The 24,587-nt window shown below is 41.2% G+C and overlaps 1 protein-coding gene across 1 annotated transcript in view; it reads left to right on the top strand.

Annotated features, from left to right (window-relative positions):
- Window positions 1-10,414: 10,414 nt before the first annotated feature.
- Window positions 10,415-24,587, top strand: part of PIGU (phosphatidylinositol glycan anchor biosynthesis class U) — a 91,785-nt gene continuing 77,612 nt past the window's right edge. Inside the window, exons 1-4 of the mRNA XM_061127109.1 lie at window positions 10,415-10,564; window positions 13,499-13,563; window positions 23,176-23,235; window positions 24,097-24,159. Of these exons, the coding sequence (XP_060983092.1) occupies window positions 10,435-10,564; window positions 13,499-13,563; window positions 23,176-23,235; window positions 24,097-24,159 (318 nt within the window). The 5' untranslated portion in view covers window positions 10,415-10,434. The remainder of the gene's footprint in view (window positions 10,565-13,498; window positions 13,564-23,175; window positions 23,236-24,096; window positions 24,160-24,587) is intronic.

Here is a 24,587-nt window from a genome sequence, read left to right as displayed (position 1 = left end):
TTGGTATCTTATTTGGTTGATACCTATCTATATCTATACCTACCTATATCTATTTTACACTTAAATCTATTCTACACTTAAATCTAGAACCAATCTAGAACTTATCTGTTGTTTTGATCGCAAGTGTTTTGATTGTTTTGAACTCAAGCTAGATTAAATTAGAAAAAGGAAATTGGTGAAATGTCCATCAATAATTGCTGCAGGGTCTTCCCTCATGGCTCAGCGGTTAAGAATCTGCCTGCCAGTGCAGGCAACATAGGTTAGATCCCTGATCCAGGAAGATCCCACATACCATGGCGCTACACATGTCCGTGCACCACAACTACTGAGCCTGCCCATTCTAGAACCTTCAAGCTCCAACTACTAAAGCCCATGTGCCTAGAGCCTGTGTTCCACAAAAAGAGAAGCCACCACAGTGAGAAACCCACAGGCCCCAAGGAAGAGTAGCCCCTGTTTGCTGCACTTGGAGAAAGCCCATGCAGTAATGAAGACCCGGAGCAGCCAAAAGTAAATGCATATTAAAAAAAAAATAATTGCTGCAGGCAAGGCTTGATTCAGTGGCTCAAATAATGGAACTTAGATCCAGTCTTTTCTAATTTTTCCAAAGCACTTCCTAGGAATTAGCTTAATTCTTGACAGGCCCTCTCCTTCCCCATGTGATACTGTTGGGGAAGTTCTCTGCCAGGACACCACGGTTACCTTGCATACATTCATTCACATAGAGCACACTGGCAAAAATTTGAACAGCTTATCTAAGTCTTGGCAGAATGCTTAGTGATCCTTCCAGAACATGAGAGAGTGGAAGGCTTGTAAAGTTATGAGAGCATCTTCCACTTGCCTCCCTATTTCCCACGGGAGGCTGCCCTTAGACAGTTTTCTTATTGCTTCCCAGGTTCTGATGAGCTGTGGGACTTTCTTCCCTACTCTACTCAGAATGGAGTTGCAGAATATAAAACCTGCTAACTGCGCTCCAGAATTGGCTCCTCAGCAATAGGGTACCTTACATTCACGTTGCAATTGTTCAGCCTCTTTTGTTTCAGTGTCATCCTTTTTGGTGTGTGGAGCAAGGATCATGGAAACCTGGCTTATTCTTCTTGCTGACTATGTAAGTAATAAACATTCAACTGAAAACTGGGTTCGTTGTATCTTGACCAGTCAGATAGAATCAGTCAGGCCTTAGTCGTGGCCTTACCTTATTTTATCTTAGGCTACCAGCTGCTCCTGGGTCTGGGTGCTTCTAAGCTCAAACTCGGCAGAAAAGAAAAGGCCACTGCCCAAATGACTCAATCCAAGATTTCAGAACTGAGTCTTGTTGACTCTGACTGACCTGACTTGGGTCATGTACTCATGCCTGCACCAATTACTGTGGCTAGGGATGTGGGATGTATTGGTTAGTTAAAGCCATTTAGGTCCCATTCTTGAAAATGGGGGTGAGGTCAATCTTACTCAGATCACATGGCTGAAAATTCAGGGTCCTGTTTGGAAAAGGGAAAGAAAGAGTGAATTCTAGAAAGCAGTAAACAAAGCCCACTATACCCATCTTCTTTCCCAGAGCAGCAGTGTGTACTTGGGGGGAGGGCATGAAGGGTCTGGATGCATAATTGGGGGAGGGATGGCTCCTTTAAGGAGGGAGAAAGGTTCAGAGAGAAGAGGCTGGGGGAAGCAAAGTCAATTTAAGCCTTTGGAGGCCTAGTTTATAACTTGGTCTTCCTAACAGGATGACTATTGCAATGGTGGGCATTTGTGGTAGGGGACAGGAAGGAAATTGAGAAGTCTTGAGGTACCAGGTACAAGAAATTTGTCCTCAGAGCACTATGTAAGACCAGATCTCTGGTTCCTTTTGGGCCTTTATAATACTTGGCTCCAAGGGTTGAGGAGGGAACAGGTATGGATTTCCCAAGGGGCTTCACTAGAGACCCAGCCCAGGAACAAGAGGCAGCTAGTATAGGAGACCGATGTTGAGAACCCTGATTTCTGGGCCCAGTATCACCACTGACTCGGTGTGCAACAGTTTGGAGAGTCATGAATTTCCTTGCCTGGCTGGTTACCATGTCACATAATGGCAGCTACTCATCAGGCAGCCAGGGAGGGGAAAAGCTTTCAGTTGAGTTTGCTATATATATATGTGTGTTTGTGTGTGTGTGTGTGTGTGTATAGGGGTTATTTGTTGTGCTTGTGGACTTCTCTGTTGCAGTGCACACGCTCTAGAGCTAGAGGGCTCAGCAGTTGCCGCATACAGGCATAGCTGCCCCTTGGCATGTGGGATCTTAGTTCTCTGACCAGGGATCAAACCCACATCCCCTGCATTGGAAGGTGGATTCTTAACCACTGGACCACTAGGGAAGTACTCCTTCAGTTTCAGTTGTGTTTAAAGATTTAGAGATTTTATCTACCACCAGGGAAGTCCCTACAAAGGCCATTTGACTCTTACCTGTTCCTCTAGTCATTTCACTCCTACACTGGCCTCCCTCATTGCAAGCACACTGTAATCTTAGTCCCCTTTTCTCCATACACACAACTCACCATTGCCAGTTCTTTATAGCAAGAACTCCTTCTGATCCTTTAGGTCTCAGCTTAAATATCACCTCCTCAGACAGGCTTTCCTTAATGAGCCAGTTCAGTCTATAGTATGTCCTCTGCTTTTCATCATCGATCCAGATCTGTTGCCCTCATTAATCTAATTATAACCTCTAATTATTTTATTTGTCTTAATGCTCCTATTCTTTAGGACTTCCTGCTAGACTAAAAACTCCAGCATGGGAGGGACAGAGCCTGTTTCTCAGCAGCATTATTAGTGGATTTGTTGTTGTTGTTTAATCGCTCAGTCATGTCTGACTCTGTGACCCCATGGACTGAAGCCTGCCAGGCTTCTTTGTCCCATGAGACTTCCCAGGCAAGGATACTGGAGTGGGTTGCCATTTCCTGCTCCAAGGGATCTTCCTGACCCAAGGATCAAACCAAATCTCCTGTAAGTCTCCTGCATTGCAGGCGGATTCTTTACTGCTGAGCCACTGAGGAAACCCTTATAGGTGGATATTTGCTCCTTTTTCCCCCTATCCAGCATCCAATCACCTTTTGTGTTGTTGTTGAAGAAAAGTTATGACAAACCTGGACAGCATATTAAAAAGCAGAGACATACTTTGCCAACAAAGGTCCATCTAGTCAAAGCTATGGTTTTTCCAGTAATCACATATGGATGTGAGAGCTGGACTATAAAGAAAGCTGAGTGCCAAAGAATTGATGCTTTTGAACTGTGGTGTTAGAGAAGACTCTTGAGAGTCCCTTGGACAGCAAGGAGATCCAACCAGTCCATCCTAAAGGAAATTAGTCGTGAATATTCACTGGAAGGACTGATGGTGAAGCTGAAACTCCAATACTTAGGCCACCTGATTGGAAGAACTGACTCATTGAAAAAGACCCCAATGCTGGGAAAGATTGAAGGCAGGAGGTGAAGGGGACAACAGAGGATGAGATGGTTGGATGGCATCACCAACTCAATGGACATGAGTTTGAGTAAACTCCGGGAGGTGGCAGTGGACACGGAGGAGTTATGTCTGACTCTTTGCGACCCCATGGACTGCAGCACATCCTGTCCTTCACTATTTCCCACAGTTTGCTCAAACTCATGTCCAGTGAGTCAGTGATGCCATCCAACTATCTCATGCTCTCTTGCCCCCTTTTCCTCCTGCCCTCAATCTTTCCCAGTGTCAGAGGGTCTTTTCCAATGAATCAGCTCTTTGCATCAGGTGGCCAAAGTATTGGAGCTTTAGTTTCAGCATCAGTCCTTCCAGTGAATATTCAGGGTTAGTTTTCCATTGGGATAGATTGGTTTGATCTCCTTGCTGTCCAAGGGACTCTCAAGAGTCTTCTCCAGCACCACAGTTCAAAAGCATCAATTCTTCAGTGCTCAGCCTTCTTTATGGTCCAACTCTCACATCTGCACATGACTACAGGAAAAACCATAGATTTGATTATAGGTACCTTTGTCAGCAATCACCTTTTACCTTCACCCAAAAGATTTCACTGAATTGCCTTCAGGACATACTGTCCTAAGGCACATATAATCAAGTCATGATCTGTATTCCCACAGATTCTTTTCTCTTGCTGCCCTACACACAGCCAAGATGTAGGTACAGGACCTAATCTCAGTTAATCCCCCGCTCTGTCCAAGAACTTTGGCCTTTTTTTTTTTTTTTGGCTGCCCTGGATCTTTGTTGCATTGGCTCTTCATTGAGGCTCTCAGGCTCAGTAGCTGTGGCATGTGGGATCTTAGTTTCTGAGCCAGGGATAGAACCCGAGTTTTCTGCATTAGAAGGCAGATTCTTACTGGGGAGGTCCCAGAATTGTGAATCTTGAATGGCACAATGCAAGGTCATTAAAAACTGGTTGAAGTTCACTCATTTCAGTGGTGGTACCTGGTAGTCTTGACAGCTACCCAGGCTCTGTGTTGCTGCCCACTTGAGTCCTGATATTCCAAGTCTGGTTCCCTAGGCTTCTCTTTGGTCCTGTTGAGCTCTCTCACAGCCTCCTAGTTAATTTCCTTTAGGTTAAAGATGGTCAGAGTCAGTTTGCTATTGGGAGTACAATAAAATATGGACCTGATAGATTGTAATTCCATAGCCTAGTGCAGGATCTGGCAATAGTGAGTATTTAGTAAGTGTTAAAGAAAAAGCTACCTTGGTATACAGCTTAAGGCTGATGACTCAGAGCCTCAGTTCCTTCTTCTCTAGGCAACCCACACATCATCTAGGATCTCAGGAAAGAAATCACCTTGTTTGTTCCTTTATTATTTCCCTCCTTTCAATTCTCTACCCTTCCTTCTCAGCTACAGCAACAATACAACCCAACCTAATTCAACCCAAATTCCTCTCATTGTCTCAGGCATAGCAGCTTAACCACAACATCTGAATCATGGTTCTGCCACTTATTAGCTGTGTGACCCCAAACAAACTATGAAATCTCTTCTTGTCTTAGTTTCCTCATCCACATGTGGTGATTGGGATATTACAGAACCTGTAGTATATGTGTGTGTGTATGTATTTGTTTAAATACCACGTGTTAGATACCACGTGGCTCAGCGGGAAAAAGAATCTACCTGCCAAGCAGGAGACATGAATTTCATCCCTGAGTCAGGAAGATCCCCTGGAGAAGAGAATGGCAACCTTCTGGAATACTTCAGTATTCTCGCCTGGAAAATCCCTTGGACAGAGGAACCTGGCTGGCTACGGTCCATAGGGGTTGCAAAGAGTCAAACACGACTGAGCACACATGCACATATTGTAAATGACATGCAAATCACTTAAAATAATACTTAGCACACGAGAAGCACTAAATGTGCTGTGCTAAGTCATTTCAATCATGCCTGACTCTTTTCGACCCTATGGACTGTAGCCTGCTGGGCTCCTCTGTCCATGGGATTTTCCAGGCAAGAATACTGGAGCGGGTTGCCATGTCCTCCTCCAGGGGATCTTCCTGACCCAGGGATTGAACCCACGACTCTTATGTCTCCTGCATCAGCAGGTAAGTTTTTCACCACTAGCGTCACCTGGGAAGCCAAAGCACTAGATGCTTGCTATTGTTACTATTTTCATCTTTTTTTTACATAAAGTACTGGAAACCTATGCCTTCAGGGTAATGTTTTCTAATGTATGGCTTCTGAACCACCAGAATCAGGATAATCTGGAGAGATTAATATTGCAGGTCCCTGGGTTCCACCCCAGACCTAGTGAATCACAGTTTCTAGGACAGAAATAAGAAATTTACGTAAAAAAAAAAAATACATCTCCCAAGTGATTTTGATGCTTTGTCAGTTTAAGATATTGAGACATAATACACATGATATAAAATTCACCCAATTAATGTACTAGGTCAGTGGTTTTTGGTACATTCAGAGTTGTACCACCATTCCCACAGACTAATTTTAGAACATTTCATCACTCTAAAAAGAAATCCTGGGACTTCCCTGGTGGTTCAGTGGCTAAGACTCCATGCTCCCAACACAGGGGTCCTGGGTTTGATTTACTAGTTGGGGAACTAGATTCCACATGCTGCAACTGGGAGTTTGCATGCTGCAACTAAGGATCTTGCATGCCACAACTAAGACCAGGCACATCTAAATAAATAAACAATAAAAAGAAAGAAATCCTGTCCCATAAGCAGTCATTTCCCATTCCTCACCCTTCCAACCACCCCAGCCCTAGGCAAGTACTTTTCATCTCTATAGATTTGCCTCTACAGGGTTGTTCAGTCCCTAAGTCGTGTCTGACTCTTTGCAACCCTATGGACTGTAGCGCGCCAGGCTTCCCTGTCCTTCACTATCTCCCGGAGTTTGCTCAGGTTCATGTCCACTGAGTCAGTGATGCTATCTAACTATCTCATTCTCTGCTGCCTCCTTCTCCTATTGCCTTCAATTTTTCCCAGTGTCAGGGTCTTATCCAGAGCTGGCTCTTCTCATCAGGTGGCCAAAGTTTTGGAGCTTCAGCATCAGTTCTTCTGATGAATATTCAGGGTTGATTTTCTCTAGGATTGACTAGTTTGATCTCCTTACAGTCCAAGGGACTCTCAAGAGTCTTCTCCAGCACTTCAGCTCAAAAGTATTAATTCTTCTGTGCTCAGCTTTCTTTATGATCCAGCTCTCACACCCATACATGACTACTAGAAAGACCATAACTTTGACAATATGGAACTTTGTTGGCAATGTGATGTCTCTGCTTTTTAATAGGGGTGTCTGGGTTTGTCATAGCTTTCCTTCCAAGGAGCAAGCATCTTTTAGTTTCACGGTTGCAGTCACTGCCTCTACAGAGAGAGTCACATAAATATCTGATCTTTTGTGACTGGCTTGTTTCACTTAGCATAATATTTTGGGTTTTGTTTGCTTATTTTTTATTTTAGTTTATGTATCTGGCTGCACTTAGTTGGGGCACTCAGGTTCGTCGCAGCATGGGGGATCTTTGGTTTCGGCTTGTCGGTTCTAGTTCCCTGACCGGGCACCCTGCTTTGGGAGCACGAAGTCTTAGCCACTGGACCATGAGGGAAGTCCCTAGCATAATGTTTTTAAGTTTCATTCATATTGTAGCATGTATCAGTACTTCATTATTTTTTTTTTTCTCAATTATAGTCCATTGTATAGATATAGTGATCTTGTTTTTCTATCCATGGGAAAACAAAATATTCAGGGTTGATAATTGGGTTGTTTCCACTTTTGGGCTATTATATGTAATAGCTATGAATAAACTATGAATATTTGTGCACAAGTTTCTTTGTGGACATATGTTTAATTTCTCTTGGACATATAGCTAGGGGTTGAATTGATGGGTCATATAGCTAAGCTATTTAAAAATCCTAAAATATGATGCTGTTAAAGTGCTGCACTCAATATTTCAGCAAATTTGGAAAACTCAGCAGTGGCCACTGGAAAAGGACTGGAAAAGTCGTTTTCATTCCAATTCCAAAGAAAGGCAATGCCAAAGAATGTTCAAACTATCATACAATTATGCTCATTTCACATACTAGCAAGGTAGTGATCAAAATACTTCAAGTTAGGCTTCAGCAGTATGTGAACTGAGAACTTCCAGATGTACAAGATGGATTTAGAAAAGGCAGAGGAATGAGAGATCAAATTGCCAACATTCGTTAGATCATAGGAAAGCAAGAGAATTGCAGAAAAACATCTACTTCTGCTTCTTTGACTACACTAAAGCCTTTGACTGTGGATTACAAACTTCCGAGGTGGTGTTAGTGATTAAAAAAAAAACCCGCCTGCCAATGCAGGAAACATAACAGATCTGGGTCCGATCCTTGGGTCGGGAAGATCCTCTGGAGGAAGAAATGGCAATCCACTCTAGTATGCCTGCCTGGAGAATTCTGACAATATTCCTGCCTGGAGAATGGACAGTCCACATGTCCAATGGACATGTCCGTGAAGAGTCGGACACAACTGAAGCAAATTAGCATGCACGTGGAAAATTCTTAAAGGGATGGGAATACCAGATCACCTTAATTGTCTCCTGATAAACCTTTATGCAGGTAAAGAAACAACAATCAGAACTGGACATGGAACAACAGACTGGTTCAAAATTGAGAAAGCAATATGTCAAGGCTGTATATCACCACCCTGCTTCTCTAACTTATATTCAGAATACATCATATGAAATGCTGAGCTAGATGAATCACAAGCTGGAATCAAAATTTCTGGGAGAGATATCAACAACCTCAGGTATGCAGAATGACACCACTCTAATGGCAGAAAGTGAAGAAGAACTAAAGAGCCTCTTGATGCGGGTGAAAGAGGAGAGTGAAAAAGCTGGCTTAAACTCAGCATTCAGAAAACTAAGATCATGGCATCTGGACCCATCATTTCATGGCAAATAGATGTGCGGAAAGGTGAAATAACAATAGATTTTTTTTTCTTGGGATCCAAAATCACTGTGGATGGGGAATGTAGTCATCAAATTAAAAAAACGCTTGCTCCTTGAAAGAAAAGCTATGACAAACTTAGATAGTGTATTAAAAAGCAGAGACTTCACTTTGACATCTAAGGTTTTGTGTAGTCAAAGCTATGGTTTTTCCAGTAGTCATGTAAGGACGAGACATCTGGACAATAAAAAAGGTTGAGTACTGAAGAATTAATGCCTTCGAACTGTGGTGCTGGAGAAGACTCTTGAGAGTCCCTTGGACTGCAAGGAGATCAAACTAGTCCATCCTAAAGGAAATCAACCCTGAATATTTATCAGAAGGACTGATGATGAAGCTTAAGCTCCAATACTTTGGCCACCTGATGTGAACAGTGGACTCATTGGAAAAGACCCTGATGCTGGGAAAGACTGAGGGCAGGAGGAGATGTCAGGGTGGCATCATTGACCCAATGGACATGAGTTGGAGTAAACTCCCAGAGAAAACGAAAGACAGGCATGCTTCAGTCCATGGGGTAACAGAGTTGGAGGGAATTTAGGGACTGAACAACAACAAACTGTAGAATAAATAAATGGACACACACTTAATACTCTTTAAAAACATAAAACTGTGGAAAATTCTTCAAGAGATGGGAATACCAGACCACCTTACCTGCCTCCTGAGAAATCTGTATGCAGGTTGAGAAGCAACAGCTAGAATTGGACATGGAACAACAGACTGGTTTCAAATCAGAACAGGAGTATGTCAAGTCTGTATATTGTCACCCTGCTTGTTTAACTTCTATGCAGAGTACATCATTTGAAATGCCAGGCTGGATGAAGCACAAGCTGGAATCAAGATTGCTGGGAGAAATATCAATAACCTCAGATATGAGATGATACCACTCTTATGGCAGAAAGTGAAGAACTAAAGAGCCTCTTGATGAAAGTGAAAGAGAGTGAAAAAACTGGCTTAAAACTTAACATTCAGAAAACTAAGATCATGGCACCCGGTCCCATCACTTCATGGCAAATAAATGGGGAAACAATGGAAACAGTGACTGACTTTATTTGGGGGGGCTCTAGAATCACTACAGGTGGTGACTGCAGCCATGAAATTAAGATGCTTGCTCCCTGGAAGAAATGTTATGACCAACCTAGACAGCATATTAAAAAGCAGAGACATTACTTTGCCAACAAAGGTCCATCTAGTCAAAGCTATGGTTTTTCCAGCAGTCATGTATGGATGTGAGAGTTGGACTATAAAGAAAGCTGAGTGCCAAAGAATTGATGCTTTTGAACTGTGGTGTTGGAGAAGGCTCTTGAGGGTTCCTTGGACTGCAAAGAGATCCAACCAGTCCATCCTAAAGGAAACCAGTCCTGAATAGCCATTGGAAGGACTGATGCTGAAGCTTAAACTCCAATACTTTGGCCACCTGATGCGAAGAACTGACTCATTGGAAAAGACCCTAATGCTGGGAAGACTGAAGGCAGGAGGAGAAGGGGACGACAGAGGATGAGATGGTTGGATGGCATCACCAACTCAATGGACATGAGTTTGAGTAAACTCCTGGAGTCGGGGATGGTCAGGGAGGCCTGGCTTGCTGGAGTCCATGGAGTCGCAAAGAGTCTGACACGACTAAGCGACTGAACTTACTGAAAAGCATAAAAAAGAAAAATTTAAGCATTAAAAACATAGACATGAGTGAAACAAACGTCTTTTAAATCTCGTTCACAATCCTAGGAGGACAATTGCCTTCATTTGTCTTCTTCCAGGAGCATTTCGTTCCCTGGGCGCTTTACAGTTCACCTGCTACCGTCTGAGACGTCGCCCAACCCTTTGAGGTGAGCTTGAGACGCCCTGCTTGCCGTCGTCCCGCCCCCATTTCGCCGCACGGCTTCCTGGGAGTGGTAGTCCCCAGTCTGGCCGCTCCGGCGATAGTAGCGAGGTGCGCCGGTCCGCGGAACTACAGGGGGCGGTGCGCAGGTCCAGGCTCTTCCGACTGGCCTTTCCCTCCCCGCCTGCGCGCCCGCCCCAGCTATCATGGCGGCTCCCTTGGCCCTGGTGCTGGTAGTGGCCGTGACCGTGCGGGCGGCCTTGTTCCGCTCCAGTTTGGCCGAGTTCATCTCGGAGCGGGTGGAGGTGGTGTCCCCACTGAGCTCTTGGAAGAGAGGTGAGGCCACCGACTCGAGCAGGCGGTCATGTACCGCCTGTGCGCTCCTGGCCTCTGTGAATGGAAGGCGGGGGCATTGGTCGCAAGCTCAAGATTCTGAGGGAACTGACCCACTCAAGCGTACTTAGAGAAGGCGGGAGAGCGGGGCTGTTGGGAGGAGGGAGCGTGGGGCAGTGGTGAGGTTGGAGCCCTACAGGCCGGTCACCTGCGGGGTGGAGATCTGAGGGGGTGTGTCCCACACTGGTTTTGAGCTGAGAGGCGTGATCTGAGGAAGGGTCAGGATGAGGGAAGTGCCTTGCTGGCTGGAGTGGGATTTGGCGGGAGATTCGCACATGATGTTCCCTGGGGTGTGGGCTGGTGTGTGAGGGGAGCCCCAGTGCGGGGGCCAATCCTGCCTAAGCGAGGGAAGGGTGTGAGTGAGTGTGCTTAGAAACCTATTCTCCGTCTGGGACTTGCAGTGCAGTTTTTCCTACTGTGTCTTCTTAGGCCTTGCAGTTCTTCATCAAACATTGTTTTATACTAAAGGGACAGAATTTGGGCCAAAGGATCTACAGGCTAATAGGAGAAGTAGATAATTATAATCATTTGTGGAAAGTGTACTTCCTGTGTACATCCACTTCCTTCCTTGGAGTTTTGATCTTGAAGAAAGTGTCCCCTCCTTTTCCAGTTTCTTAAGGCTATGGAATTTGAGCTAACTCTTGAAGGATGCAGAGTTTGGAAAGGGAGATTAGAGAAAGGGAAATTCCAGGTAGAAGATAAACAGGATCAAGAAATGTTGAAGGACCTGAACGTATCCGAAGTAGGGGAGTAATGGGATGGGGGTGAGGTTAGGACCAGAGTTTGAAGATTTTCTAAAAAACTTTCTTCCTAAAGTATAATAAACTTAGAGCTCCAGGAATTTATTACAAACTGTCTACATCCATGTAGCCAGCACCTAGATCAACAAACAGAACAGCACCACAGAAGTCCCCTTTCATGTTCTCAAACATTAAATGCTAGAGTTTTAATATTATCCCATAGCTTCCGTGGTGACTCAGATGGTAAGGAATCCACTTGCAATGCAGGAGACCCAGATTCGATCCCTGGTTCAGGAAGATCCCCTGGAGAAGGGAATGACAATGCACTCCATTATTCTTGCCTGGAAAATCCCATGTACTGAGGAGCCTGGCAAGCTACCGTCTATGGGGTAACAACAGTCAGACATGACTTAGCGACTGAATCACCACTACTACCCTTTACCCAGCTTCTTCTCCTGCTAATATCCTACATAATCATAGTACAATAACCTAAACCAGAAAATTAACAATGATACAATACCATTAACTAACCTACAGGATTTTTACCAGTTGTTCCACAATGTCCTTTCTCTGGTCCAAGATCCCATCATGATCCCATATTGCATTTAATTGTTGTCTATCCTTAGTCTCCCTATCTGGGATTCTTCCTCCTTCATGTTGTTGTTTAGTCACTCAGTTGTGTCTGACTCTTTGTGACCCCATGGACTGTAGTAGGCCAGGCTTCCCTGTCCTTCACCAACTCCTGGAGCTTGCTCAAACTCGTGTCCATTGAGTCAGTGATGCCATCCAATCATCTTGTCCTCTGTCATCCCCTTCTCCTCCTGCCTTTAGTCTTTCCCAGCATCAGAGTCTTTTCCAGTGAGTTGGCCAGTTATTTTGTCTCTCAGTTTAGGTTTTCTTCATGTTTCCTCATGATGAGATTGAAGTTATGGTTTTTTTGGTAAGAACCACATTTTTGGCGTAAACACCACAGAAGTTTTTTTATGTCCATCATGATAAATCATATCAAGAGGAACTTGATATTGATAATGTTAACTGGTCAGCATATTACTGGTGATATTAAGGTAGGTCACTTGAGAAAGATAGTGAATGCCAGGTTTACCCACATAAGTTTTTATTTTTCTCCTTGCAAATACTGTTTCCAGTCATATTTTCACCCACTAATTTTTAGTATCCATTATTGATACTTGGCTTTCATGATTATTACTGTGGGATCTGCCAAGTGGTGATTATCTATTTTCATCTTTCCTCTAGATTTGACACTTAAATTCTCTATAAGGAAGAGTTTTCTCTTTTACCTATTTATTTATTCAATTATTAATAGCAAAGTGTGATTTCTAACTATAAAGTGCTTTTCTCTATCCACCCATACATATATGTATATACTTATTAATTCATTTACATAAATATCCATTGGTGAAACCTGGGGTTATTTTTAATATTTTAGTACTCTGAGCATGATAAGGAACATATTTCTTTGGGCACTTGTCCACTTATTTCCCCGGATAAACTACCCTAAGAACAATTGTTTCTGGATCAAGAGGCGCACACTTAAAAATGCATGTTGCTTATAGAAAAGTTAATAATACATGTCACTCAAACAGTCAGCATGTGAGAGTGACTGCCCATTTTCCTATTCTGTGGAAACATTTCTCACAGGTTCTAATTTGTTATTTTGCTGTTTTTGCAATGGAGCAGAATATGTAGAAGTGAAACACTTGTTATTATATATTTATTTGGCAGGGACTTGCAGAATCTTAGTTTTCTGCCCAGGGATTGAACCTGGGTCTCTGGCAGGAAAGTGCCAAGTCCATACCACCAGACTACCAGGGAATTTGCAAACAAAACCCTTTCTAGCATGGGTGGAAGTTAGAAGAAGATTGAAGGAATGTTAAGGTTTAATATAAAATTTTTTCATAATGAGTGTTGCCCCACAATGAAAAGAGTTACTAAGTAGGGAAGAAGGTTCACCATCGTCTGAAATCAGGACTTAAAATCACTTGCTGGGAATGAGGTAAAAGGGGGTTAGACAAATTGGGAAGCCCTTCTTGTTCTTGGGAGTATCTAGCACTTTGGTTTATGGCCAATCTGCATATGTCTCTAAAGTAAGAGTGAACTTGGATGTCTTACTTTTCAGTGGTTGAAGGCCTCTCACTGTTGGACTTGGGAGTGTCTCCTTATTCTGGAGCAGTATTTCATGAAGTAAGTGTTTTTGCTTTCTTTTCTGGGTACTAAGAGTAGTTTATAGTCACAGATGCCAAACCTAACCTCTGTTTTGTACAAACATTTAAAAAGATCTATTTTTGAAAATCATATTTAGAAACAGCCCTTTTTTAGATGTCTTCTGCTTAAGAAGAGGGTTTCACAATTGCAGTGGAAATGATCCAGATTTAGATTATAATTTGGGCAAGCAGATGAGACTTCTGTGGAAGTTACCGTTTTTGTTGGCAGATAAGTTGCAAACAGTTCGTAGTTCATGAATAGGTTATATGCTGATTGGCATGTAATTTGTTCTTTGGAACTTGCTTTCCCGTGAAAACTGTGTCAGCAGTGTTGGTTTCTTAGAAAGCCCACCAAAGCCATTTAACTCATAAAGTTAGTTCTTAAGAATAGTAAAATCACTCTTAGGTCACCATCATCTTTTATTTGGGTTACTAGAACAGCTTCCTGACAAGTCCTTCTGCATTCAGTCTTGCTCCTTTTTGTTTTATTCTGTAGTCAGAGCCATCTTCCTGAAATGTGAATCTGATTTTGTCACTGTCCTGCTTGGCACTGATTTCAGGATAAAATCTAAGCACCTTAGGATGCATACAAAGCCCTATGGGTCCTACTCACTCCATCAACTACATGTCTTGCTACTTCTTCTCCCCCCAACTCTTTTTTTTTTAATTTTATGTTTGCGTCTCTGGGTCTTCATTGTTGCATGGGCTTTCTGTCTTGGTGAGCAGGGGCTACTCTTGGTTGTAGCTCTCAGGGCTTTTCATTGTGATGGCTTCTTTTGCTGTGGAGCATGGGCTGTAGGCCTGAGGGCTTCAGTCATTATAGCACTTGGGCTCAGTAGTTGTGGCTCCTGGGCTCTAGAGCACAGGGCCAATAGTTGTGGCGCACAGGCTTAGTTGCTCTGTGGCATGTGGGTCTTCCAGGACGAGGGATTGAACCCATGTCCCCTGCATTGGCATGCAAATTCCTTACCACTGAGCCACCAGGAAAGCCCCCGCCCTTTTTTATTGGCTTGATCATTTAGACATCTTCTAATTTGGCAATTTAGTCCGTAATTTTTCCAACTCTCTCCCTCATACGTACTTTGAGAACAGTTTTTTGGTTCTCATGGAGATAACAACTGTTTTGTATTCATACTTCATTATCTTTGTATTACTGTCTAATTGAACCTCAGTAACAAGAACTGCTAACAGAAGCAGGTTAGGAAAAATTTGAGACTCTTTGAAAGTGAAAGTGAAGCCATTCAGTTGTGTCCGACTGTTTGCGACCCCATGGACTGTAGCCTACCAGACTCCTCTGTCCATGGGATTTCCCAGGCAAGAATACTGTAGTGGGTTGCCATTTCCTTCTCCAGGGGATCTTCCCGACCCAGGGATCGAACCCCGGTCTCCCATATTGTAGGCAGACACTTTTACCATCTGAGCCACCAGGGAAGTGTCTATGAGACTCTTTATGAGCACACCACTCAGAAACTGGGAGCAGAAGTGTATGGGCTTACACAAGCAAAGCCTAGCAGCCAGGAGAGCTCAGCGTGCTGTGTGCTTTGGGCAGTATGTTTTCTAGACAGAATAGGAGCCCCTGACAGAGTTCTGACGTGGTTTTATTATGCTCTAGTACCATGTTCTCTCTTACCTCTGTCTTTGCTTATGCTGTTGTCTTTTTATAGAGGGCCGTTCTTCTCTCTTTTTGTGGTTGACCATGCTGTTCAGATACTAGCTTAGATTTTGCCTCCTCCAGGAAGCCATCCCTCATCACCTTAGACTAAGTTAGATGTTTCTTCTGTATCTTTCAAAGCATCTTGTGCTTATCCTTTTCATGACTTACATCATACTCTTGAAACTGCCTCTGTACTTCTTTTACCCATTATGATATGTGTTGCTTAGAACGTGTTCTGGCACCTTTTGGTCACTTATTCCTAGTGCCTCGCTCTGTATCTGCATATGTATTCCAACCTTCTTTCCTTCTCTCCTTCCTTTAACAAAGAGTTATTAAGTACAGCTACCCTGCTAGATGCTAGGGGTATAAAATAAGACACAGTCCTTGGCATTATTATACTCATATTTCTGAGAGAAACAGACAGTAAGTTAGTAAAAAGAGTAAAGAATATTGCCAAGGATAAAGAAAATAATTTCATCATGCTGAAGGGGTCAGTTTATCAAGAAGATATAACAGTCCTGATGCTTATGCACCTAATAGAGTTTCAGAGTCCATGAAGATGGGTAGAAATGCAAGGAGAAATAGACAGATCTCCAATTAGAGTCAGATTTCAGTATCGCTCTGTAAATGATTGATAGAACAAGCAGACAGTCAACAAGGATATAGAAAACTTGAACAATACACCAACCATTTTGACCTCATTGACATTTACTGGACATTCCATCCAGTAACAGCAAAACACATAATCCCTTCAAGTGTGTATTTGCAAGATAGATCATATTCTGAGTAATAAAACAGGCTCTAAATTTAAAAGGATTGACATCATACAAAGTATATTCTCTGGCCACAATGGAATCAAGTGAAAAATTAATACCAGAAAGATACCTGGAAAATCCCCAAGTATTTGCAAGCTAAGTAATGTATTCTTTAATAAACCATGATCAAAGAAGAAATCAGAAGAGAAATTAATATTTTGATGGCATGAAAATGAAAACGCAGCCTATCAAAATATGTGGGCAATTTATGATGTAAAATGCCTATACTGAAAAAGAAGAAAGGTCTCAAATCATTGACCTCAGTTTCTACCTTAAGAAGCTAGAAAAAGAAGATAACTCAAAAGTAAGCAGAATAAAAGGAATAATAACGATCTGAGTGGAAACAAATGAAACAGAAAGTATGGAAAGTCACACAAATATAGTTGGTTCTTTGGGATGAACAGTAAAATAGGTGAACATTTGGGAATGGTAGATATGTTCACCATCTTGATTGTGGTAATGCTTTCATTGGTGTATACATAGGTCAGAACATGTCAAGTTGTATATCTTTTTTATACCAACTATACCTCCATAAAGCTAAATTTTTTAAAATGTGATTTCCCTTAAATGGTAACTATATATAGAAAAATAAAGCTGAGTAAAAGGATAAAGAATGGTGGTCATATATATGACTATTTTAGTGTGTTCAGGAAAGGCACTTGAGGAAGTGAGATTTGAATAAGAGATCTAAATGAATCAAGCAAGCCATATGATGGCCCTGATTTGGGAAAGAGTTTGGCATTTGTGAGTGGCAGAGAGATGGTCGGTGTTGCTAAGGCAGAATGAGCAAAGGAGAATAATAGAGATAAGTTATAAGAAATTAGGGGCCTGATGATACAGGACTTTTTGTAGACATGGTTAGGAGTTTGGATTTTCTTTCTATCTCTATATTTCCCTATCTGTCTCTGTATCTTTTCTTTTCCACTTTTATTGAGATGTAATTGACATACAACACTGTGTAAGTTTTATACAGCATAATGATTTAGCTTTTATACATCATGAAATCATGACCACAGATACAACATTAATGAAATAGAAATTTTTTTCCCTTGTGATGCAAACTCTTAGGATTTACTCTCTTAATAACTTTCGTTTATAACTACAGAAGTGCTACTTATATCATTTATTGTACATTACCTCCTTAGAAAGAACTTATTTATCTTATAACTGAAAATTTGTACCTTTTGACTATCTTTATCCAGTTTTCCCTCCTAGTCTGATCTCTTTTTTGTTTCTTTTTGAAGTATATTTTACCTGCAACACTGTGTTAGTTCCTAGTATATAACATAGTGGCTCCGTATTTGTATACATTTTTAAGTGCTTACCATAAGTCTAGTTGTCATTTGTCAACATACAAGGATATTCAGTTCAGTTCAGTCACTTAGTCATGTCTGATTCTTTGCGACCCCATGGACTGCAGCACGCCAGGCTTCCCTGTCCATCACCAACTCCCGGAGCTTGCTCAAGCTTATGTCCCATTGAGTCGGTGATGCTCTCCAACCGTCTCATCCTCTGTCATCCCTTTCTCCTCCTGCCTTCGATCTTTCCCAGCATCAGGGTCTTTTCCAGTGAGTCAGTTCTTCACATCAGGTGGTCAAAGTATAGGAGCTTCAGCTTCAGCATCAGTCCTTCCAATAAATATTCAGGACTAATTTCCTTTAGAATTGACTGGTTTGATCTCCAAGGTACTCTCGGGAGTCTTCTCCAACACCACATTACATGATTACTAGTCATGTTCCCCATGCTATACATTTCAGACCTGTGACTCATTTATTTTTCAACTGAAAGTTTGTGCTTCTTAATCTCCCTCACCTATTTCTCTCCTCCTTTACCCCTCCTCTTTATCTATCTTTTAATATAATTGTTTTATTTAATTTTTTGTTTGTTTGTTTTTAATGTCCAGAGTTTGTAAGACGAGGGCCTGAGCTTCCTCCTGTATAAGACAAATTGGGATACTTCTTGTCTAATTTGATTTCTGGGAAGACTTCATTCAAGTTCTTAATGGTTACTGATAAAATGGAACTGTGTTCTTCATCTTCTCCAGCTGTCTCCTATTCCTTAATCCTGGCCTTTGAGAGAGACAGAACTCAGCACAGTATTTGCATCTTTTTCTTTAGCCTCCAACTGGATGGTATATTTATGCTGTGACATGGGAACCTGCAAGGAATTAAACTTCTTTCCAAAGTCATCTGCCAAGCCAGCCTTCACATTGGCCTTGTAGTAAGCCCAGTCAGAGTAGGTGGAGTCTCAGGAAGAGTAGCCAACCTGGAGGTAAGGGTCTCAATCTGGGATTTCAGGGAGGTAGCAGTGGCCTTTGGTCTTGGGGTATGATCTCCCCAAGAGCTACCCAGTTAACAGCTTCCATTGTAGACTTTCTCTGGGGGAAGCCATGTCATGACCAACCTTAAGGAAGCCTTTGTGTTGAGGAAATGAATCTTGTTGTCAACACCCAAATGAGTAAGCTTGGGAGCAGATATTTAAGCTCTTTCAGATACTGCAGCCCTAGCTGACAGCTTGGCTGCAATCTCACGAGAGACTCTGTGCCAGAACCACCCATTAAGCCGTTCCTGGATTCCTGATTCTCAGGCACTGTGTGAGATAATAAATGTGTACTGTTTTAAGCTATTAAGTTTTTGGATAATTTGTTACACAGAAATAGATAACTGAGATACCTAGAGAGTGAATTTACATAAAGAGGAATTTGAGGACATGGAGCTGTCCAGTACATCAAGGTTGGGAAGGGAAAGAGATACTAGCAAATAGAGCTGAAAGGGTGAAAAATCAAGTTAATGTAGTTGAGGGAAGCTAAATGCTTTAAGGAAAGAGTAAAAACTATGTCAGAACTTACTAGGTAGCTCAGTGGTATAGAATCTGCCTGCCAAGCAGGAGACTTGGGTTTGATCCTTGGGTTGGGAATGATTCCCTGGAGAAGGAAATGGCAAACCACTCCAGTGTTCTTTCCTGCAAAATCCCATGGACAGAGGAGCCTGTTGGGCTATAGTCCATGGAGTCGGAAAGAGTTGACATGACTTAGCTACTAAACAACAACAAAAACGATGTCAAATGCTATTTCAAAGTTGAGAAAATTTAGACTAAAAATTGATGATTAATTTGCCAAAATTGAGATCTTTGGCAGCAGTAATTTCAGTGGAGTATAGGGACAAGCGACTTGATGACATACATTGAGGGAAAGATATGGAAAGACAGAGTAGAGACAACCTTTTTGAGGAGTTTCACTCTAAAGCAGGGCAGAGAAATGATATGGTAGCTGGATAGAGATGTCTAGTGAAGATTTTTAAAATATGGAGATCTGCATATTTGAATGCTGATGAGAAGAATTCTGTGGATAAGAAGTTGAGAATGTAAGAAAGAAGATCAAATGAGCAATGTCTTTGAGGAGGTCGGAAGGAATGGGATCCAGTTGACAGGTGGAGGATTTGGTTTTAGATAGGAAGAATGGAACTTCATCCATTGTTAATACAAGAAAAGTAGAGAGTATATAGATAGAGGAAAGTGATCAAGTGGGTAGTGGGAAAATAAGGTGGTTCTCATGTAATTGCTTCTCTTTTCTCAGTGAAATAAGAAATGACCTTGTTGGCTATAAGTGAGAACTGGGGAGGGGAGTTGGAATATGCAGTTAAACTAACTACTATGTACTTGTTAGTTCACTAAGGAAACAAGCCCCCATGTTGATAGACTTTTTGAGAACAGTTTGTTCTGTTCTATTTAGTGCCATTCTAAACTATGTGAAGCATCAAAACATTTCAAAAGTAGGCCATTGGTAATATAAATTTCAGGTTGCTACCTCTTACAGACAAAGATAAATGCAAAAAAGAATCCATTAGTAGATAGTTGTAAAAGTTTAATTCTTTTAGAACTTGGAAAGGCAAAGCTGAGGCCCCTATTTTCAAAAGGAGGTAAAAAGTTGATCTCAGGTAGCTAACATATTGAGGTTTACTGTGTGCTAGGCACTATGTTGAGTACTTTGTGAATACTACCAGTTAATTGTCCCAAGAACCATGTGAAATAGGTCACTATATGTGTTTTATAGCTGAGGAAACTAATGCTCAGAGGGCAAAACAATCTGCCCAGAGTGGAAGCTGGTAGAACATTTTAAGACAAAAAACTTTGTTAGAGGCAAAGAGAATTATTTTTAATAATAAATCAACACCCAGATGATATAGTAATTCTACACTTAAATTCATCTAACTACATAGCTTCAAAATCTATAAGAGTGACATGACTAAAAGAAGAAATAGACAAATCCACAGTCATAGAGGGAGATTTTAACACATATGTCTTAGTCACTGATATAACAAACAGACCAGAAAGTCAATAAGGACATAGCCTATTTGAACAAATGCTTAACAACCAACCTAGATGTCATCCATAAAGTATCACACCAAAAAATGTTAATATGCATATTCTTTTCAATGGTGTGTGGAACACTTACCAAAATTGACCATATGATGGACCACAAAGCAAGTCACAACACATTTTAAATGATTGAAATCATTGAAAGTACATAGTATTTTCTATGACTATAATAGTAAATATATTTCAAAAATATAAAAAGAAAACTTTAAAATAATTGTAAATTAAACACTATACACTTTAGTCTCAAAAAAAAAATCTCAGTGGAAATTCGAGTATTTTAAATTGAAGGTGATAAAACAACATATCAAAATTTGTAGATACAGCTAAAGCCATAGTCAGAGGAAAGTTTATTGCTTTAAATGAATATGCATTGACCCTTGAACAACATAGGTTGAACTGCATAGGTAGGTTCACTTATATGCAGATTTTTTTTCCTAATAAATATACTGCAGTACTGTACAATCTGAGGTTGGTTAAATTTGGGGCTGGAGAACCATGGGTATGGAGGGCCGACTGTAAAGTTACACTCAGACTTTTTATTGCCTGGGAGCCAGTACCACTAACCCCCATGCTGTTGGAGGGTTGACCACGTTAGGAAGGAAGAAAATCTAAGATCAGTGATCTGGGTATCATTAGAAAAAGATAAAGCGATTATCCCCATAAAAGTTTGAAGAAAGAATTGTGTATTGTGAAGTTTAGAGATTAGTGAAGTTCAGTTCAGTCGCTCAGCCATGTCCAACTCTTTGTGACCCCATGAACCGCAGCACGCCAGGCCTCCCTGTCCATCACCAACTCCCGGAGTTTACCCAAACTCATGTCCATTGAGTCGGTGATGCCATCCAACCATTTCACCCTCTGTCGTTCCCTTTTCCTCCTGCCCTCAATCTTTCCCAGCATAAGGGTCTTTTCAAATGAGTCAGCTCTTTGCATCAGGTGGCCAAAGTATCGGAGTTTCAGCTTCAACATCAGTCCTTCCAATGAACACCCAGGACTGATCTCCCTTAGGATGGACTGGTTGGATCTCCTTGCAGTCCAAGGGACTCTCAAGAATCTTCTCCAATACCACAGTTCAAAAGCATCAATTCTTTGGCACTCAGCTTTCTTTATAGTCCAACTCTCACATCCATACATGACTACTGGAAAAACCATAGCTTTGACTAGATGGACATTTGTTGGCAAAGTAATGTCTCTGCTTTTTAATATGCTGTCTAGGTTGGTCATAACTTTTCTTCCAAGGAGCAAGCGTCTTTTAATTTCACGGCTGCAGTCACCATCTGCAGTGATTTGGAGCCAAACAAAGAAAGTCAGCCTGTTTCCACTGTTTCCCCATCTATTTGCCATGAAGTGATGGGACCAGATGCCATGGTCTTAGTTTTCTGAATGTTGAGCTTTAAGCCAACTTTCCACTCTCCTCTTTCACTTTCATCAAGAGGCTCTTTAGTTCTTCTTTGCTTTTTGCCATAAGAGTGGTGTTATCTGCATATCTCAGGTTACTGATATTTCTCCCGGCAGCCTTGATTCCAGCTTGTGCTTCATCCAGCCCAGCGTTTCTCATGATATACTCTGCATCTAAGTTAAATAAGCAGGGTGACAATATACAGCCTTGACATACTCTTTTTCCTATTTGGATCCATTCTATTGTTCCATGTCCAGTTCTAACTGTTGCTTCCTGACCTGCATACAGGTTTCTCAAGAGACACGTCAGGTGGTCTGGTATTCCCATCTCTTTCAGAATTTTCCACAGATTAGTGAAGTAGAAAAGTGTAATAATCATTAAAGCCCAAAGTTGGTGGTTTCAAAGACTAATAAAATTAAGAAATCTCTGGCAAAATTTGTTAAGATAAAAAAAGGTGCAAATTACCAATATTGTGAATGAAAAAGGGCAGAGCACTATAGGCACTAACAAAATACTATGAACAACTTTATGCCAGAAAAGTTGAAAATTTATAGGAAATGGACAAATTCTTAGAAAACCACAACTTACTTAAATTGGCAAAGGAAAAAAAAAAAGGAAATCTGAATAGCATTTTCTCTGTGAAAGAAATTGAATCTGTAATTTAAAATCTCTCAAAGAAAACCCAGATTGAGATGGTGAGTTAATTTTTCCAACTGTTTGAAGAGGAAATGATACTAATCACATAGAACATCTCAGAGAACAGAAGGGAAAGCATTTTCCATCTTATTGTATGAGTTCAGTAATCCTGCTCTGTTATAGAGTGTCCCTTGGCTGTTATATAGTATGTCTTAAAACTAAAATTTATCTCATACCTTTATTGTGTAAACAGTTTTTCAACAGGTATTTAACACGTATTATTTATTGCTCAGTCGTGTCCGACTCTGCAACCATGGACTGTAGCCCACCAGGCTCCTCTGTCTTTGGAATTCCTCAGGCAAGAACACTGGAGTGGGTAGCCTTTCCCTTCTCCTGGGGATCTTCCCCACCTAGAGATAGAACTGGGTCTCGTGCATTGCAGGGAGATTCTTTACCATCAGAGCCACTAGGGAAGCCTATTTAAAACATACTAGATTTTGTTTATTCTCTTTAGTCAATTCAGCAGATAGTCAGTTCCAGTGGCACAAGATGATTCAAGTGATACTAAATAATTCTCCCTTATATGTATGTTGGCAAACTAGCATAGAACATTATTCAAAGAAGAGATTTTTCTTGACAGAATAGCCTCTTTCCTATCCCCTACTCTGGAAACTGGCAATAGTAAGATTTAATTTGTTTGTTTTTCTCCTGCAGACTCCATTAATAATATACCTCTTTCATTTTCTGATTGACTATGCTGAATTGGTATTTATGGTAAGTAACCTTATACATAAAATCAATATGTATGTGTTTTTAAAATCCTTTATCCTCTTGTTTTTAAGGAAAAAAAAAGTCTATTTTAGGAGCTCAGAAATTTCTCAGAACATAAAAGCAAAAAGCTATTTTAAATGTGAATTCACAGGACTGTGATAGTATAATGGATGTGTGAGGAGTTGTCTCTGACATCTGCCCATTTCTAATTCATTCTACTTTAAAAATTTCATTTCTGGACTTTGTAGTCTTGAATTTCTAGCTTCAAGATTCTATGATTATCTTTAATTGTGGCGCCAGTGGAGAGGGCATCCTGAATTTCGTAAGCATTCTGCCAAGGGATTCTGTGAAGAGGACATAGGCCAGATGAGACTTTCAGGGCGAGAACCTTAAAATTAAGACAATGGGGCTGTGTTTTGAGTGCAGTGGTTTGAAACACTTGCCTGATCTAGAGTTGAAAATCTGGGTCAAGTAAGAGGTCCACTGAGGTCTTCCTTTATAATTATAATGGCTGTGGCTTATTGAGGACATACTGTGTGCTAAGCACTTGACCTGGGTCAGCCCTGCAAAGCAATGGGTGTTATTTTCCTTTTATAGAAAACTGAAATACCTTGCAATTACAGAACAGATATGGGACGCCAAACTGATGTAAGCCTCAGTGGGTCCTAATCCTCAGAGTTTTCTGGTTCAGATCTCCCTGAAAAGGCTTTATCTTTGTGGTCAAAGTGAAGGTTGACTTTCTTCCTGATTATAAGAATTCAGTACTAGATAGTCTACTGCCGTCCAAAATCTACCGACTCTGGTGGCATTCCATTACTCCTACACTTAGTAGGTTCATTTCCTCATTTCTCTTTCTTCTGACAGATCACTGATGCACTCACTGCCATTGCTCTGTATTTTGCAATCCAGGACTTCAATAAAGTTGTGGTGAGTAGTCAGTGGGTGGGACAAAGGTCATGTACTGAAAGATCAACTGCCTTAAAATCCTAAGAAGTGGGAGTAAAGCTTCTGGCTTGTTCAACCATCTCTGGAATGGCCAAGCCCAAACCAACAAGATGGCTTTCCTAATTACTTACAGAAAGGTCAGCTTAATCTTTGTGGCTTAATATTTACTTACCTATCCAAGTTCAGACTTTCTGGAGCAAATGGAGTTGAATTGCTGTTACATTAATTAAGACCCTTAAAAATCCTCCATTGCTTTCACCAGTTTTTCTTTCTAAAGGGAAATGAATATAGCTTTTAACTCACTGTCTTATGCCTGTCTAAGGTAAAAGTGTATTCTCAATATAGTTTCTGTTACTCTGCAGAGAACAATCTTAATTGGAAAATTTGACATGTATTAAATGCCTGTTAAG

This window comes from Dama dama, chromosome 23 (genome assembly GCF_033118175.1).
Source record: "Dama dama isolate Ldn47 chromosome 23, ASM3311817v1, whole genome shotgun sequence".
NCBI classification, from domain to species: domain Eukaryota; kingdom Metazoa; phylum Chordata; class Mammalia; order Artiodactyla; family Cervidae; genus Dama; species Dama dama.
The sequence above is the reverse complement of the archived record's forward strand: the minus strand, read 5'-3'. Positions and strand labels throughout refer to the sequence as shown.